This window comes from Hydra vulgaris, chromosome 02 (genome assembly GCF_038396675.1).
Source record: "Hydra vulgaris chromosome 02, alternate assembly HydraT2T_AEP".
In the NCBI taxonomy this organism is placed as follows: Eukaryota; Metazoa; Cnidaria; class Hydrozoa; order Anthoathecata; family Hydridae; genus Hydra; species Hydra vulgaris.
The window spans coordinates 59,525,276-59,544,539 of NC_088921.1; the positions used below are offsets into that span (position 1 = coordinate 59,525,276).

Below are 19,264 nucleotides of genomic sequence, written 5' to 3' on the forward strand. Positions count from 1 at the left end.
TACAGTGTACTATTTTTTATTTTAGAGCCTTAACTTTAACGTTAATAGCTTCAATTGTATGTGTCTCTTATTTGTATAATATATATTGCACACTTGAGGTGTTGTAAAGTTTACAATATTTTAAGTATGCACTGTGTTATGTATTTGATACCATCAAGAGTCACATGCAATCAAAACTTTAAAGTTGAGGCTTTATAAAATGTTTGCAATATAAATATTTTATTCCTTTACAAATATTAAACAAAGCATATAACAAATTGTATTGTAGATAAATTATTATAAATCATTTATAAAAAAATTTGTTACAATAAAAGTATGGTGCCTTCAAATAAAATCAGATATTTAAAAGTCAAAAAACATAATTGTTAACTGCGAAATCATAGTGATTTAGGAACAACCCTATTAATTTTATTGTTGAGGTTGCTACAACTTGACTGGTATTATCAAGGGATTGTGGTATCGGAAAAGTTGGGTATCGCTGCCCTATATGAACATGTGAACTGCATAATGTTCTTTAAAATACTTGTTCTTATTTTTTGTTTCCTTTTTGTACTTTTTTAACTGGATTTTTCAACATGTTTTTAATTGGATTTACATTATATTTTCATGATTTCTAACTGAAATGGTAATTAATTATTTTTATTTTTTATTCTATTTTAGCTAATTTATGCCATTTTTGTCTATATTTTAATTGAAGATAGCCATGTAGTAGTTAAAACCTGTTTTATTTTAAGTTAAAAAAGTTACTTTGCTTATAATTGTTGGAACATGTTTTAAAATGAAAAGTTTTGTTTATTAAAGTATATAATACTTTGCGCTTAAAAAACTCATTTGAATTGCTTGTAGTATATGAAAATATAGGATTACATATCAATTGTAAATATGTTATTCTTTATTATTAGAGAACATTCATATCTGATGCTGAAGATTTTTATAGGGCAGACTCGTATATAGTTGTAAGTTATTAAATTTCTGTTATATTGACTCATATTTCTGCATTTATTTTGTTTCTTTTTTTAACTTTTCATACTTAACTATTAATGCATAACTTTAGCTATCATTATTCTTTGATTTGCTTCTATGCATGTGCTTAAACATTAAAGAAGAAGATTATATCAAAGGCAAACGAAGTGGAGTTTATGGCACTGTGCATTTCCCTGATCTTGATAAAGTTGATAATGATTTGCGACAACAAGCAAGACAAATTTTATACAAATCATTAAATGGAATGACCATGAAAGCAGGTAACATAGACATTATGCAGTCCAATAATTTATAAAACTGATTATTGCATATTTTATACATTGTTAATATATAAATATATTATATATGTATATATAAATATATGTATATATAAATTTATATATATATATATATATATATATATATATATATATATATATATATATATATATATATATATATATATATATATATATATTAGTAGAAAATCACTTAACTAAATTTTTTTTTTTTTCCATTTGACACTGTGTTTCATCAACAAAGATTCATCAGAAATGAATGATCAAATTAATAAAACCTCAATTTATACCAAAAATTAAATTACAGGAAGTTGCAAATGTCTTAACTACTGTAAATTTTCACACATTTGTGGAATTTGCTGACACTATTATAAAAAGAATTCTTTAGAAATGATTACTTATGCTATTTTTTTTAAATGTTTTTTTAAAAAGGGTAGTTAATGTAAATATTATTTGAACTAATTTATTTTTATAGTTTTTTAGGAGACTTATTTTCGTGCCTACATTTAGAAATTAATTCCGATCTTTTGTTTAATAAGCATTCTTGATTTGCATGTGTAATTATTTCAAATTTTTCTTGTAGGCATAGTATGCATTTTTTGGAAATATTGTTATATGCAGGCGCTGTTTTAAGGATGGACCAATTCAGTATAAAATCATCAATATTTTATACTTTTAATTCCCATATATATTTTGACAGCATGGTGTCTTTTGAATACTTTTTATTCTTGAAAGATTGCTTATGATTGGCAAAACGTTTTTTCCATTCACCCTCTGTTATGCTAATATATTGTTTATCAGGTACATTCTTAGAGGAAACAACACATTTATATACCACATTTTTTGATAAACAACTTCCACTCATTGGACAATTGATTTTTTGCTTACAATTACAATTTTCTGTAGTTTTTTCATTTAGGATTTCTTTTTTGTTTAACAAAGCCTTATTGTGACTTTTTATAATTCTTTCCATATTTTTTGTGCAACTGTAGCTAACTTTAATTGTATTTCGATTAAAAATTTTATGTAATTTATTAGATCGCGGGAAATGCTTATCGACCAATTTTAAAAACACTTTTCCTATGTTAGTAGAAACATTTTTGCTATATGGGGGGGTTGAACCAAATTACATTTCTAGTTCTGTTTCGTTTTTTTGTATTCTTTTTTTCAGGGTCAAATTTTAGTTCAAAATTTTCAAAACCACTTTTTTTTAGGACATCTTCAAATTGTTTAGAGGAATTGAATACATTTTCATTTGAGGAGTTTTGGTTTAGTCTGTTATTAATTGAAATCGGGATTTGTTTTAGAACTTGGGGTGGATGGTTAGAGTTAATGTTAATATATAATAGTTCATCGTTTGGTTTTTTGAAAAGCTTATATGAATTTTCAGAGAGGTTAAATGTGACATCAAGAAAATTCACAATTTTTAAATTTATGTTTATTTTGATTTAAAAGCCAATATTTTTAAAAATATAATATCCTTAATAATAAATTTTATAATATCTTTTCTAATTTTGTCGAGCTGTGGACCAGATTTTCTACGCATTACTATCAAACCATCGTCGCGATAAAGGCCTAAATCTTTTATATTGATTATTTTACTTCACAAATCTAAAATGTATAGTCCAGCAAATTCACAAATTTCTGCTCTGTCATAACTGCCCATTGTTACATCAAAGCAGTCATGTATGTTTTTCTTTTTCCAAGTTTCCTTATTAAAATAAAGTAAGGTTTTTCTACAATGTTTTATTATACGGATTGTGTCATCAGGAATAACTGTGTGGCTTTTTGCAAATTCAATAGTCTTATCTAAAACATTTGCGGTTATTGAGGGGTAAAAATCATTAATGTCAAACTGAATAAATGTACAGTCATTTTTATTTTCGATTATGGAGAACCAATTTATAACATCAGTGGTATTTTTCCATTTGGTCGATAAGCATTTCCCGCGATCTAATAAATTACATAAAATTTTTAATCGAAATACAATTAAAGTTAGCTACAGTTGCACAAAAAATATGGAAAGAATTATAAAAGGTCACAATAAGGCTTTGTTAAACAAAAAAGAAATCCTGAATGAAAAAACTACAGAAAATTGTAATTGTAAACAAAAAATCAATTGTCCAATGAGTGGAAGTTGTCACAGTGTCAAATGGAAAAAAGCATATATAGGTTCAACAGAAAGGGTTTAAAAAATTAGATAGGCAAACCACAGTTGTTCAAAAACAAAATACTTACAAACACAACCATGCTTTCAAAATACCTTTGGGATACAAAGGATAAGTTAAAAGCAGCACCCAATTTAACATGGCCTACAACAACATAACTAAAAAATGGCTATTATGCTTATACAAAAAACTAATAATTTTATTGTATAAAAATCTCAAAGAATTATTTAACAAAAAAAGTGAAACAAGTGTTGTCATAAGAACAAATTAGCTAGATAACAACAAACCAAAAGATTAGATTTTTCTAACGCATTTTTCTCTTGTACAGAACCATTTTTCCACAAGAAAAAAATCTTATTTTTTACTTGATGCTAAATGCAAATAGCATGAAACTTATAGTTGTAAAAAATAAGTAATTTTATTTATTATATATAAACATATATATATATATATATATATATATATATATATATATATATATATATATATATATATATATATATATATATATATATATATATATATATATATAATAGTATACTATTATATTTACTACTATTATATTTGCTCTGATCTACTACTATTATATTTGCTCTGTTCTGTTAAGAACATTGAGCACTCTATTGTGTAGAATACTTTTTAAAGTTGTTTAAATATATATATATATATATATATATATATATATATATATATATATATATATATATATATATATATATAAAATATGTAATTGATTTCAAAAAAAGGCAACGTATTACTATTTTTAAATATTTTTGATATAATAATATATAAACGATATTTTGCTGACCTATTGTGGTCAGCGTCATCAGGTAATAATGACGCTGACCACAATAGGTCAGCGTTAAATATATATATATAGTCTTGCATGGTAGTCAAAAAGTTTCTTCCATAAACTGTAGTTTTAAAGAGAGCTCTAATAAACCAGACCAAAAAAGGTTTAAAAACTTAAGTAGTTTTTTTTTTTTTTTCTTAAATGATAGACTGCCTGCCTTAACCAAATCCTTAATCGATGTAGCAGCATTCCGTTGCGAGTCAGGCTGTAAGACAGTTCATGTAGCAGCACTCCGTTGCTAGTCAGGCTATAAGATGTCCATGTAGCAACACTCCATTGCGAGTCAGGCTATAAAATAGTCGATGTAGCAACACTCCGCGCATGTTTTAAAAATATATTTGAATAAAACAAAAACACTAATAATTAAAAAAAGCTTTCTAGTCATTATTGTGGTTTTTAAAATAATGATAAAACTTAATGCGCTTCCGCATTATTTTAGTTGTTTTAATTTTTCAACGACAATTAAATGTAGCTTAATTGTCGAAATAGAAAAATTGTTGTTAAAAAAGACTTTTTTTTTTATCATAAAAGGCTCTTTCGACTATAAGATAAGGATATATATTTACATATATATATACACATACATACATACATATATACATACATACATACATACATACATACATACATACATACATACATACATACATTCAAACAAACAAACATACATACATACATACATACATACATAAAAATTACTTTTCATTGTTTATTTTTTAATTGTTTTAGTGGTTTTAAGGGAAGTATTCTTTTACTATATATCCAACAATCCTGCTGCAATGCATTCCTTACTGTTAAACTGTCCTTATCAAGCAGCTGTTGAACTTTCTCAAGCATTGTCAGAATGGCAAAATACTTCTGTTAAAATAATTAAAAATAGATTTGCAGAAAGATTACTTGCTCAAGTTCCTGAAAATATCCAAGATGATGTATGTTTTGAATTACTTTTTAAACATTAATTTTAAAAAAAAGTTTACTAATTTAAATAAAGTACCCTAACATAAATAAAATAAATTATCATAGATAAGATAATTTTATTTTAAAGTTAATATTTTTTGTCTTATTTTTTTATTTGAGATTTGCTAAGTTTTAATTTGAAATTTAGAAAGTTTGTTTTTATCTGTTTTAAATTTTTTTTTAAATAACATTAAATTAAAGAATTTAATGTAGAAAGTAGAAAGGATTGTTATTATCAATTCAATTGTGAACACTGTTGCAGTAGGAGAAAATTCTGTGTTTCTTCACACATCTCTCGATGTAAGTTTTTTTTAAAAGTTTAGTTTAATTTACTTAAGACACACATGTCTTAATGTTTCAAATGTATACTTAAATTATAAGTACTAAGTTAATCAGTTCATTTTTTTTTACAAAATGAGGTTTAGGATTTAATAAATGTTTCACTGTTAACTTAAGGATAAGCTCACTCTCCTGTGTGTGTGTGTGTGTGTATATATATATATCTGTGTTTGTGTCTATACATATATATATATATATATATATATATATATATATATATATATATATATATATATATATATATATATATATATATATATATATATATTTATATATATCTGTGTTTGTGTCTATACATATATATACATATATATATATATATATATATATATATATATATATATATATATATATATATATATATCAGGCCTTGTTACGAGATTTTGCTGCGTAGCGAAAACGCGTAAGGCATTTCTAAGTAACTCAACTCAGCAAAAATATTTTGCATCGTTAGAAGTTATATTGCGTCACTCGCGTCTTTTCAAGTACCGCTTTGTAATAAAAGTTATTTTGTTAAAGCGTTAAAAATTATAAAAACAGTTTTTTTTTTCCTCACTATAACAAAAGTTACAAATAAAATCTAAGTTCTTATTTAAAAAATCATTTTTATTATTTTTTTCAAATATGAACTAAATTTTATTTTGAAAAAATTATTTTTTTCATAAAACGTAAAATAACATTTGTTTATTTTATTTATATTTTTACAGTTGGTTTTTCGGTTATTTTATTAACTGTTAATAAATTTTTTCTTATTTAATTTGTGAACTCATTTTAATAATGTTTTTAACCAAGAAAGAGTTTTTTTTTGTTATTTATCAGTTACCGATAACATATTCGTGATCATAATTTATTTTCATAAATTGAACGAGCGTCATTAAAACTTTACGTTATTGAATTAACAATAAACAAAATATCTTATTAATAAAACATTTACATCAAAATAAATCGTGCATTTTTTAAACTATTATAACTAAAAATAAATTTTATATTTAAAAGGAATTTATATATTTAATTCCTTAAGATAAAACTTAAAACACTTAATTTTTTTAAACTAATTTTTAACAGCAACAACAAAAATTATGAAACAAACTGTTTCTTTAACAAAAAATCTATTAGTTTACAATTGCGGTTAAATGCTTTTACTTACGACTTTATTTCTTCTGAATAAACGTCACGTTAACGACAATCAAAAGATAATTTAAATATTCTAAAAGATATAAGTTTTTGCGTAGCGCAAAACTGCTGAACGCGTAGGCAAATCGCCTTTTCGCAAGCAAAATGCGAGCTGCGTAATGCTTCTTAACAAGGCCTGATATATATATATATATATAAAACTGTGTTTGTGTCTATACATATATATATATATATATATATATATATATATATATATATATATATATATATATATATATATATATATATATATATCTGTGTTTGTGTTTATACATATATATATATATATATATAAATATATATATATATATATATATATATATATATATCTGTGTTTGTGTCTATACATATATATATATATATATATATATATATATATATATATATATATATATATCTGTGTTTTTATCTTGGAACACCCTTGCATTTTGGGCGTTTTAGCCATTTTCTGCGGTTGTAGACTATGCCGCAATGACTAATTTGCACTAATTAGTGTCAGTAGTTGAAATATAGAAGACAAGCTACAGAATGAGCGTTGTTTCCTATCTTACGCTTGAATACAAAAATATTTATAGCTTATACAACCAATGTACCATTGATTTCAGTATCGGCCGTTGTTCATTATGAGAGACACAATCAATCACTGAGACACTGCATAAGAAATTTATAGTAAAGCTATAAATTTCTTATGCAGTGTCTGACTTGTTTACGTTCTTAGATTGATTCACGTGCATGTATAGACGTTTGCTAACACGCTCTACAGGTTAGAAATTTCTATTTTTAGACTCTAAATACGACTTTATTTTACGTCCATATTTTGGAATCATTTCAAACAGGTAGAAATTATAAATTATATTTTAAAAGGAGTAAAGGTTGATTTTTATGTTCAATTTACTTTGTTTTGTTTTTGTTCTGGGTGTGTTTGCAGATATTCCGACCATTAATCTTCTAATGGCACGTGGAAAGGAGTTTTCAGTCGCGAAACGTGCGCAAATTATGGTGCTCCACCAGAAAAACTTCTCTAAAAAGAGAATTTCAGCCATACTGGGGGTGTCCCGATCGCCAATCATCAAAGGGATTGCTAGAGCAACAGAGTTGGGTACACTGGATTCACGCAAAAGATCTGGAAGACCACATGTAACTTCATTTTCAGCTGATCGTCTCATCCGAAGGGCCTGTATTGCTCATCCCATGTGGTCCTCCTCAGCTATATCATCATCCATGTCGGACCCACCAAGTTCCCAAACAATCAGGAGGAGATGGATAAAAGATTTCAATCTCTGGTGCTATCGTGCTGCAAAAAAAGCCATGTTGACTGCTAAAAGCATCAAAGTCCGATTGGCCTTCTGCAGGAAGTACCAGCACTGGATGGCAGAAAACTGGAGGAATGTGATGTTTTCGGACGAAGCTACCTTCACTCAGTTTCAATCAAAGTCATGTCATGTTAGGAGACCACCAAATCAACGTTTCAATGCCAGATATGTAACACCAACGGTAAAGAAGTCACCTACGGTCATGGTTTGGGCAAGCTTTAGCGCTGCGGGTAGGAGAGGTATCTGGTTCATGCCACGAAATACAATGATCAATGGTCGGGTCTACCTTAGTATCCTACAAGAGAAACTTCCCCATTATATGGGGATACTCAGTTGCACCACATTTCAGTATGATGGTGCTCCCTGCCATCAAACAAGGGCAGTGAGTAGTTGGCTTCGGGATTCTGGGATTGAGGTCTTAGGTCCATGGCCTGGATCAAGCCCAGACCTCAATCCTATTGAAAATATGTGGACCTTAATTAAACAAAAGGTTGCTGAGCAAGCACCGGCGTCAGAAAAGGATCTAATAGAGGTTATAAAGCGTGTATGGGTGGCAGATGTGAGTCAGCAGTATTGTGAGAATTTGGTGACCTCGATGCCCAGGCGTATAGAAGCTGTTCTGAAGAATCGAGGACAATATACAAAATACTGACTGTGGATTTTTAATGACCTACTGACTGTAGATTAATTTCGTATTGTTATGGTAGTTATATAAAATATATGTTGCTATGTTATTACACAAAATGTGTCGTTTCCTTCAAAAATGCAAGAGTGTTCCAAATTTTTGGCCAAAGCTGTATATATATATATATATATATATATATATATATATATATATATACAGGGGGCGACAAATTGAGAAACTTGCAAACATTTTTTTGAAAAAAGACAAATGTCACGTTTCTTTACTTGCTTATGCAAACATTGGCATTCTCTTAAAAATTTTAAAAACAAATGCATTACTTCAGCAATTTTTTAAAAAATATTTATGCGATTGGTTGTTTTTTATTTATTATAAAAAATACATATTTATAATAAAAAACAATTAGGTACTAAAATTTAAATTGCATTTTAAAGAGTTTAAAAGAATTCATGCTAAAACTCAATTACTTTCTTCGTACAATAGCGTACTTTTAAGTAAAATAACTAAGTATGCTATTGAAGAAAGTAGTAATGTTCTAGTATGGTTTTTGCAAACGTTAACAAAAGCATGCAAAATTCACTTGAAATGAATGCATTTGTAATTACTTTAAAAGAAACCATGCTTAAACTATACAATTGCTTTCTTCTATAGTGTGCTTTTTTTTAAAAAATTTCAGTTTTCTTAAAGTGAAGTAATGTTTGTTTGCATATTAATAACACTTTTAAAAGTTTTGAAAAAAATTTTTAAGCTTTGCTGAAATATACATAATCTAATAGAATATATAGAATTATTATGTTTATTATAGTTTTTATTTTTTATTGTGCATTTAACAACACCAATTAAATGAAATTTTTATTAACTTATTATTAAATACTTAATATGATATTATTTTTAAAAGTTTTGAAGAAATGTTAAAACAACTTTCCTTTTATTTTTAGTTCCATTTGTTTTAATTTTTTCAAGTTTATAATTTTTTTCATTAGTAAATAAATTTAACAAACTAAATTAAAAAAAAAAAAATTACTCTTTAGTCTTTAGTATCAATGGGTTAGTATAAAAATTACTCTTTAGTCTTTAGTATCAACAGTTGACAATCATTAGATCATTGCATATTAATTATCATTAATTTGTGTGCACTAGGCAAATGTGTTAAAAATTGTTTTGAAAAAGTAAAAATTGAAAATTTCAATAAGCATCTTTAATATATCTAATAACTTTAAGGGGTTGTAACCCTAACTAAAAGTAGCCTCGTTGACTGTAGTGGCCTTCATGGCCTTGGGGAGGTGAATTGAAAAATAATATATATATATATATATATATATATATATATATATATATATATATATATATATATATATATATATATATATATATATATATATATATATATATATATATATATATATATATATACATATATATGGGTAGAATTCAATAAATACAGCTGCGTATAAACTTTTTTTTAAATATATATATATATATAAAAAAAAGTTTATACGCAGCCGTATTTATTAAATTCTACCCATATTTTAACGTATAACAAGAAAATGACTTTCAAAGATTATATATATATATATATATATATATTTATATATATATATATATATATATATATACATAAATGTCAAAACAATATACATATATATATATATATATATATATATATATATATATATATATATATATATATATATATATATATATATATATATATGTATGTATGTATGTATGTATGTATATATATATATATATATATATATATATATATATATATATATATATATATATATATATATATATATATATATATATATATAAATATATACACATAAATGTCAAAACAAAATATTATATGCTTGTACATATAATGCGTGCAACTGCACATTTCTCACGAGAAGGCCTGTACTAATGTATGTAATAAATGGCCTGTACTTATGTATTTAATTCATAAATTCACTTACAATTATAACAGTAATAATAATGATAACATAGACAAATTCACATACCTACACATTGTGTTAACTATGCATATCTAAAAATATGACCATGCTCACTTCTTTTTTTTAATATCAATGTAAGTATATCAAGTATTTTTAATATCAAAGTAAATTATAAATGTTTTATGTGTAAATTTTTTGTTTTAATGTTCTGGTTTGCACAGATTTAGTGTTTTTAGAGTGAAGTTTCAATTGGTCAGCAATGTATGCTTGTAAACATTTCATCAACAGATTTTGAGGTGAAAATACATTAACATAGAAATTTTATAATTTTATTAAAATGTTGATTTTTCTACTAATGACATTCAAATAAGGCATTTTTTTTTCTGTAATTAATTTTTAGAATTTAACAACTCCACTTCAGTTACCAAGTGGTATGGTCTTAGAAAGATTTTTTTTGAAGCTAAATGACACCAGTTCATCAACTACTGCACTTGTTATGTTTGGACTTAACGATGATTTACAGGTTTCCTTTTTTTTTTTTTGCTTATACCTTTCAAAGCTTTGTAACTGTAAGAATAACTATTGTTCTTAAATAAGCACATTGATTAATGTGTCAAATGAAAATTGCCATAAAATAAAACCACATATCAAGCCATGGTGTGCGGTGTTATTATGTGATTGTGGTGTACTGATAGAGCGCTCGCCTGATAAGCAGGAAGTTTCGAGTTCAATCCCCACCATGTCCTGCGTAGCACCACGCTCACCATTTTTCTCTGTGCAGCAACCTTGTTTGTCAAAGTTTGTGTTTCAGAGTTGTTGAGGTGGGATAGAGTTCTAACCACAATTAAAGTAGCCAGTAGCCTCCTTGACTGTAGAGGCTTTTTTGGCCTGTGGGATGGAGAAGGGTGGGCGGGTGTAGCAGTGGTATATTTACATAAACTTGTTAAGAAATCACACATTGGGGTAAAAGGATAAAATAGTCTTTTTGTTCTGAAATTTTTGTAGTGGTTTTTGTTATTCAAATTGTTATAGTTTAATTATGCCAACCTTAAAAAATGAATATCAAGCTTATATTTTTTTACTTAAAAATCTAAAAAGTAGTCAAAAAATTACAAAAAAACATTATGAATAAAAAAATCATAAAAAAAGTTCAGCAACACCAGGAGAAAGTTTTTTTTTAATTAGGGATTCATTTTTTTCTATAAGATGAAATAACTGGATCATATTTACATAAAAGTTTTTTCATCGCATATTTGTTTATCATCATACTAGAATTTTTACTAAAATGCTTTTCCTAATGTTTTTTAAAAATTTTTATTTTTTTGCATTTTTGCTTCATTAAGCAGATTAAAGCTAAAATAAACTTACTATTACTTTCACTCCATAAGTTTTTATGAACATGTAATTACCAATGATGCAAGCATTGTTAGAGCTTTGCAGTTACCAGTAAAAGTAAAAAAAAAAAAAGGTTGCTAATAATAAGATCAAATCCACTTGATATGCAAAGTTAGATTATGTGCTACTTTACAATTAGTTCTATTTTTTTCCTTTTATCTTTTTTTTGTTCCTATAATTTTGGGAAATGTATGTATTTGAAAAGATTTTTCATGCATACTACTGTCATTTGAACTTCCTGATCCAAGACGTGAAATATAAGATTTTTAACAATGAGTCTCATTTTTGTTTTTTAAGAAGAGCTTTCTTTGCCTCTCCTCTTGCTTGCCATTTTGTGATTGCTAACTTGTATAAAATATGAACAAGACACTCAAAAAATTATCCTTACATGAAGTGAAGATAATCCTTATTACAATCCATCCATTAAATAAAGAAGTTTCAAAACTCTGTCATTGTTGTTGTTGCTTTTTGGTAAACGTGAATAATATGTTTTACTGAAATGGACTTGCCATTAGAAAACTCAAAGCAGTTTTTTGCAAGATTAGAAAATTCGACTTTCAATATGGTTTTTTGACAATGGTTTCTTTGTAGAGAAATTAGTTATAAGTAATATGTTAGTTGTTTCTTATTTAAGTTTAAATTTTAAAAGTCGGCAATATAAAGTAAATACTTCATCATTTAGTCGACAAAATAACATCTAGAAAAAAAGTTAAATTCTTAGAATTAAAAGGTTTAAGAATAGAATTAAGGTTTAATTCCCTCAAAAATCTCAAAAAGTTTTTATAGCTAAAAACATAGTAGGGCCCAGTTAGCTGGCTGATTAATAAAATAACAACATAAAAAACTAATTGTTTACATTAGAATTTTATTTTAATTTTGAATTACGTGTTTTTATTTAATTGATAATTTTAAAAACAATTGGGAATGTTTTTGATAGGATAATAGAATTAAAGTGATTAGCTTTTTTTGTTTATCTTTATTTTTGGTTTCTTTTATAATTATCCAATTAGCGTCATTCATAGGCCGGGCTCACTTGTTTATGTTTATATGGAAAAAAAATTCTCACCTGGTAGGATCCCACCAAAATAAGGCAAGATCTCAGTTATCCAGGCTAACTTGTTTCTTAAGTCAGCAAGATTAATTTTTAGCGGTAAATGTTAAACATGTTGAAATCTCATTTAAGTGAGCCAGCCTAGCTAACCGGGCTAGCCTGCTTCATATAAACAGCCCCTAAATGGTATTTTGGTAAATTTCAAAGAAAGCAACTTTATAAACAGAAGATAAATAATTTATGCAATTTTTTCATAGTAGATTTATTCTTACAGACAAAAAATAAAGTTACATACATGTCATATTTGATGAATTGACTAAATAGACTGCATTAATTGACAAATTGAAATTTGTCAACTAAAGCAATCTATTCAATCAAACTAATCAATAGTTACAATTAAAGACATGGTGCAATTATTGCAATAGTTGAACATTGTGCAATTATTGTGCAATAGTTGAACATTGAGCAATTATTGTGCAATAGTTGAACATTGTGCAATTATTGTGCAATAGTTGAACATTGTGCAATTATTGTGCAATAGTTGAACATTGTGCAATTATTATAATAATTAAACATTGTATAATTATTATAATAGTTGAATTGCATATTAATTATTAGGTGCTAAAATCTAAGGGGATCAAAAGCTTATAAATAAACAACTTTAAAAACAGCATGTTAACCCAAAAATTAAGAAAAAATGTCAATCATACCCTCCAGAAAAGGGTGGGAGAACAGTGAAACTAAGTTTTTTTTTTTTTAATGTCAACACTAAAAAGTAAAAATTTCATGTAAAAGAATTATTTTTTTGTTCTTTATATATTCTTTTTTGATTTCCTTACATATCCCAGATTGTTAGATTTCCCACTCTATCATTATTATTTTTCATGTTAATTTGCCTACCCAAGGTCAAGAAGACCACTAAAATCTAGGAGGGTACTTTAATTAGATATTTTTATTGATACAGTAATTTTTTTTTATTTTTAGAAATCCTTAGTTTTTGAAGGTACAACTATTTTTAATCAACCATGGTGCTCATTATTTGAAAGAACTGGAATTTTACCGTCAGAATTATGGTCACCAGACATTGTTAGTTTGCTTTTATTTAATCTAATGGTTATAAAGTTTTAAGAATATAGTTTTTTATTTACAGAAAATACACTAATTTATTATATATTTATAGTATTATATACATTATATATATATATATATATATATATATATATATATATATATATATATATATATATATATATATATATATATATATATATATTTATATTTATATATATATACACACATATATATATGTATATATATAATATATAATATATATATGTATATATATAATATATATATGTATATATATAATATATAATAATATATGTATATAATAATATTATTTATGATATATATATATATATATATATGCACATATATATATATATATTTATTATATATTTATAGTATTATATACATTATATATATATATATATATATATATATATATATATATATATATATATATATATATATATATACACATTTATATATACACATATATATATATTTATTAATATTTATAGTATTATATACATTATATATATATATATATATATATATATATATATATATACACACACACATATATATACATATATATATATATATATATATATATATATATATATATATATATATATATATATATACAAACACACACATATATATACATATATATGTATGTATATAATATATAATAATATATGTATATAATAATATTATTTATGATATATATATATATATAACTGTGTATATATATATATATATATATATATATATATATATATATGTGTATGTGTATATATATATATATATATATATATATATATATATATGCATGTATATATATGTATGTATGTGTGTGTGTATATTAGGGATATGACTTTTTAATTTTTTTTCAAATAAAATGTTTCCTGTATCATAAATCGATGAACTTTTACCTAAAATCATGAAAAAAGGCCCAAATAGCTTTCTGCAACAAAAAAAGGTCACCCCCAAAATAAAAATTTGATTTACCATTTTTATACATTCATTTTTGACCGATGTTTTAATCTTAAGCTTAATTCTCAGCTTAATTCTATTTATTTCATTATTTTGTTATGAATTTATAAATATAACGCCACACGTTACCATGGCAACGAAACGGCCGTGTGCCGGCAAATACTTGGAATTGTTATGTGATGACGTCATTGTGTTACCACGGTGATATAGACGACTGTAACAGACTGTAGAAGATTATAGAACTTAGTAGAACATTCTGAAAGCTCTAAATAATTATATAAGCGAGCTGCTGTCAGAGCTCAGTGTTGATAATGTGAATAGTTCTATGAAGTACTCTGCGTGTAACTGAGCTAATAAGGAACTACTGTAGCGAACTAAAGACGCTGTAAGTGTACGAAGTATAAGTAGTTGTAGCATTATCGTTAGGATACGGACTGGATTATCGAACTGTTATCAACATTGACTGGATTATCGAACTATAATTGGATTACTATACAGTTAAAGTATTTTATTAATTAAACGACTTTAATAAACGGATATTTACGCTCAGCTATCCGTAAAGTCGTAACAATATTATATGATGTCTCACAAGAAAAGTCATACCACAGTAACAAAGAACAAGAAGACTTGGACTAAAAATTTGGTGAGATTTCAAGAGTCACACAGAAGAAGAGGAAGCGTGGCTGTAGAAGAACATTCACTCGATGAAAAATCCAGAATACCACTTCAATTGCAGATCGTAGGAAGATACCAGTTTCTCGGAGCATATGTTAAAGGAAGAAAAGAACGAATAGACCAAATTTCTAAGGAAATTACAAAATTGTGGGACAATAAACTGAATTTTCCACGTGTGTCTGATCAAGTGATAAGAGCAAAGCTTATGAAGGTGCTGAAGGTCTATGATGAATGTGTCAAGCGTGGAAAATATGATGTTCTCAATGCATTATTTGACATCACGAAAGTGAATGGCCAGTGGTTATCCTCGGAAGATAAACGTCTATACCACCTACAAAAAGAAAGTAAAGGACAGGTGGGGTACTCAACAGGACAAGTGGCAAGTAAAGAAACCATTCACCCTTCCAAGAGAAGGAAAGTCCAGTCTGGAACAGCAATACCTTCCACATCACAAGTCCTGTCTACCACAGACAGTGGTACTGAATCTGAAAACTGCAAAAGTAAGAGTAAAGATGATGAAGACGACGACGGTGATAAAGACGATGATGAGGACACTCAGAAAAAAACTAGAAAGCACTACAAAAGTAAATTTGCTGTAAGTATGGTTACATCAAGTGGAGTTTCCACAAAGAAAGCTGCTAAAATATGCAATGTATTATCACAACAAGGTATTGATATTCCAACTCCAAGTCAATCAGCAATTTACAAGTCCATATTCAAAGAGGCAGGTAAATTAAAAAAAGAAATGATACAACAACTTAAAATGGAACAGTGGTCCTTACACTTTGACGGCAAACGAATAGATGATAAGGAATATCAGGTAGTTGTACTTCAGAATGAAAGAACTGACGTGAAACTTGATGCACTGCGTTTAAAAGATGGCAAAGCTGAAACTGTTGCTGAAAAAATTGCCAAACTTATTGATGAATACAATTTGTGGAATTCAATTAAGATGATCATTACTGATACAACAAACGTCAATACTGGGAAGAGAAATGGAGTTGTTGTGAAGTTGCAACGTATGTTTAAATTAAAGGGTGTCACAATACCACAATTTATCGGTTGTCAGCATCACGTACTAGACAGGATTCTCCGTCTGGTGATGGACGAAGAACTTGGGGGTGATACCAAATCTCCAAACATTGAATACCCATTTGTGTCTGAACTGTTGAATAAGTATGATGAACTGAAGGATAAGTTTGTGAATGGAACTGTAGAAATTCTTGATAAATCAGGGTGGAGAGACGATATGAAGTTTTTGTACCATTTAACAAGAGTGTTTAGGTTCTATGAAGAACAAAGAAACTTCCCTCTGATTCACTTTCAGAACATTCCTAATATGAGCAATGCCAGATGGAACTCAAGAGCCATTCTCGCCATTCTGGCGTTCATTCTTATGCCTGAAGCGAGAAAGAATTTGGAGAAGGTTTGCAGGTTCATTTCATATGAGTGGGCAGAACATTGGTTTAGTAGTCAAAAGTACAATGATAATGACTTCAAGAATTTATCTGATGTATTGAAGCCTTACAAAAAGGCATTGCAGTCATTCAAAAATCACTGGAAGAAAGAGCCATCCGTCATCGACATACCACGAAGTAATCAGATAGCTGAACGTGCAATCAAGGTGATGCAAGACCTGTATGCTTCCTGCAGAAAGAAAGACAAACTGCAACTTCGATTCATTCTAAGTAATAAGCGCTAGACTCTTTATGAGACGTGAGCATCATGTGACCCATGTACTAAACACAGTAGGCCTATAGACACAGACAGTTATGTATATTGTTGTACTAGACGCTTTGATACTGTTAATTTTGTAATACTTGTATAATTATATATCACATAATGTTTTTTGTTATATCACAGTACATGTTGCATAAATAAATAAAATAACAACAGGAGTATGACTCTTACAACATCTTCAGCCTTTAATATTCATTTACTGTACAAAAGTGTACCTATTGAAAATTCGATTTTTTGGTTTTGGGGTGACCTTTTTTCAAAATATGTCAAAATGAAACATCTATTCGTTCTTTTTACATAAAAGTTCATTGAATTACGATACAGGCCTAGTAGGTTGCAAAAAAGTCATATCCCTAGTGTATATATATATATATATATATATATATATATATAATATTATTGTTTGAATTTAAAGTATCAAGAGATGTTGTCTCGGTAAAAATACTCATCTTGGGCAGATGTTAAACACATCCGGCTACTGTCTTTAAGAAGGCCTCCTAGCCAATGACAAAGGCAAAAACAGGTTCTATCTGTTGACCAGCCTCGCATTCCTTCTTCATCTAGTAGGCTGGCGCAGATGTATTTTTAATACATTATTTTCAGTTTAGGATGTTGAATGCTAGATCTTATTAACTCAATGCATGGGTTTTGCTTGTGTCTCTGTTTTTATGATTAGGCAAATGATTCTATTATCTCCTAATGAGGGTACAGCTCTTAAAATCAGTTATATGGTTCTGAGGCCGGTTGGTAGTCAGGTTTCCCGAATTCTGTGGTAGCTCTCAGAGAGGCTGATTCTATCAACAGCTTAAAACTATCAATGTTTTAACAGTGCTATGTTGGCCATGGATGGTGTCCCTATTTGTACTTTTGGTGTGCATTGTCAAGGCCACATTTGGAGCCCTTCGTTACAGCTTAGGTTTTATTAATAGTAATGAGGCAATTACTTGGACTATTAAACAGTGTACTTAGTACTGTCAATGCTTTGAGTCAAGTTCTTTAACAAATTTGAAAATGAATAAAGTACCAAAAATTATAAAACACAAAAAACCATCATCATCACCAAGTTCTCTAAACCTATCATTCACTAATATTCGTGGTCTTCGAAGTAACTTTTCTTCTGTTGAGTCTCTCGCAAAGTTCACCAAACCTACTTGCTCTTTGTGAGACTAACTTGAGTTCAGGTGTCTCAACTTGCGATCTTATTGTTGATGGTTATCTTCCTTTAATTTGTAAAGACTCCAATAGTCACATGCTTGGCCTTGGCATTTACATTCGTAAGAATTCAGCCATTTGTTGGGAAACTAGGTTTGAATCAACAGACTCTTCTTTTATGTGCTTTTGTTTAACACCACTTCACTCTATCACTTTTCTCTTTGTTTTATATCGCTCTCCTTCATCTCAAGACTGCACTCTTTTTGATGTTATTTCTGATCAAATTGACCAAGCCCTCTCTCTTTATCCATCAGCCAATATTGTTGTTTTCGGTGACTTAATGCTCATCACACTGAACGGCTTGGCTCTAGTGTCAGTGACTCTGTAGGCATTAAAGCCCACAACTTTTTCCTTTCTCAATCCCTAACTGCTTTTTGCTGATGATTTTTACAGATGATTTTAACTTGTATTAATGTCAGGTCTTGTTAAGAAGCGTTATGCAGCTTGCATTTTGCTTGCGAAAAGGTGATTTGCCTACGCGT

General features: G+C 27.5%; 1 protein-coding gene across 2 annotated transcripts in view; it reads left to right on the forward strand.

The window, feature by feature from the left end:
* LOC101234558 (L-fucose kinase) overlaps positions 1-19,264 on the forward strand; it is a 96,728-nt gene that overhangs the window by 22,422 nt on the left and 55,042 nt on the right. For both annotated transcript variants that reach the window (XM_065791566.1, XM_065791567.1), the window contains exons 9-15: positions 903-956; positions 1,055-1,244; positions 5,013-5,212; positions 5,454-5,540; positions 10,885-10,944; positions 11,049-11,171; positions 14,079-14,180. In XM_065791566.1, the coding sequence (XP_065647638.1) occupies positions 903-956; positions 1,055-1,244; positions 5,013-5,212; positions 5,454-5,540; positions 10,885-10,944; positions 11,049-11,171; positions 14,079-14,180 (816 nt within the window). The remainder of the gene's footprint in view (positions 1-902; positions 957-1,054; positions 1,245-5,012; positions 5,213-5,453; positions 5,541-10,884; positions 10,945-11,048; positions 11,172-14,078; positions 14,181-19,264) is intronic.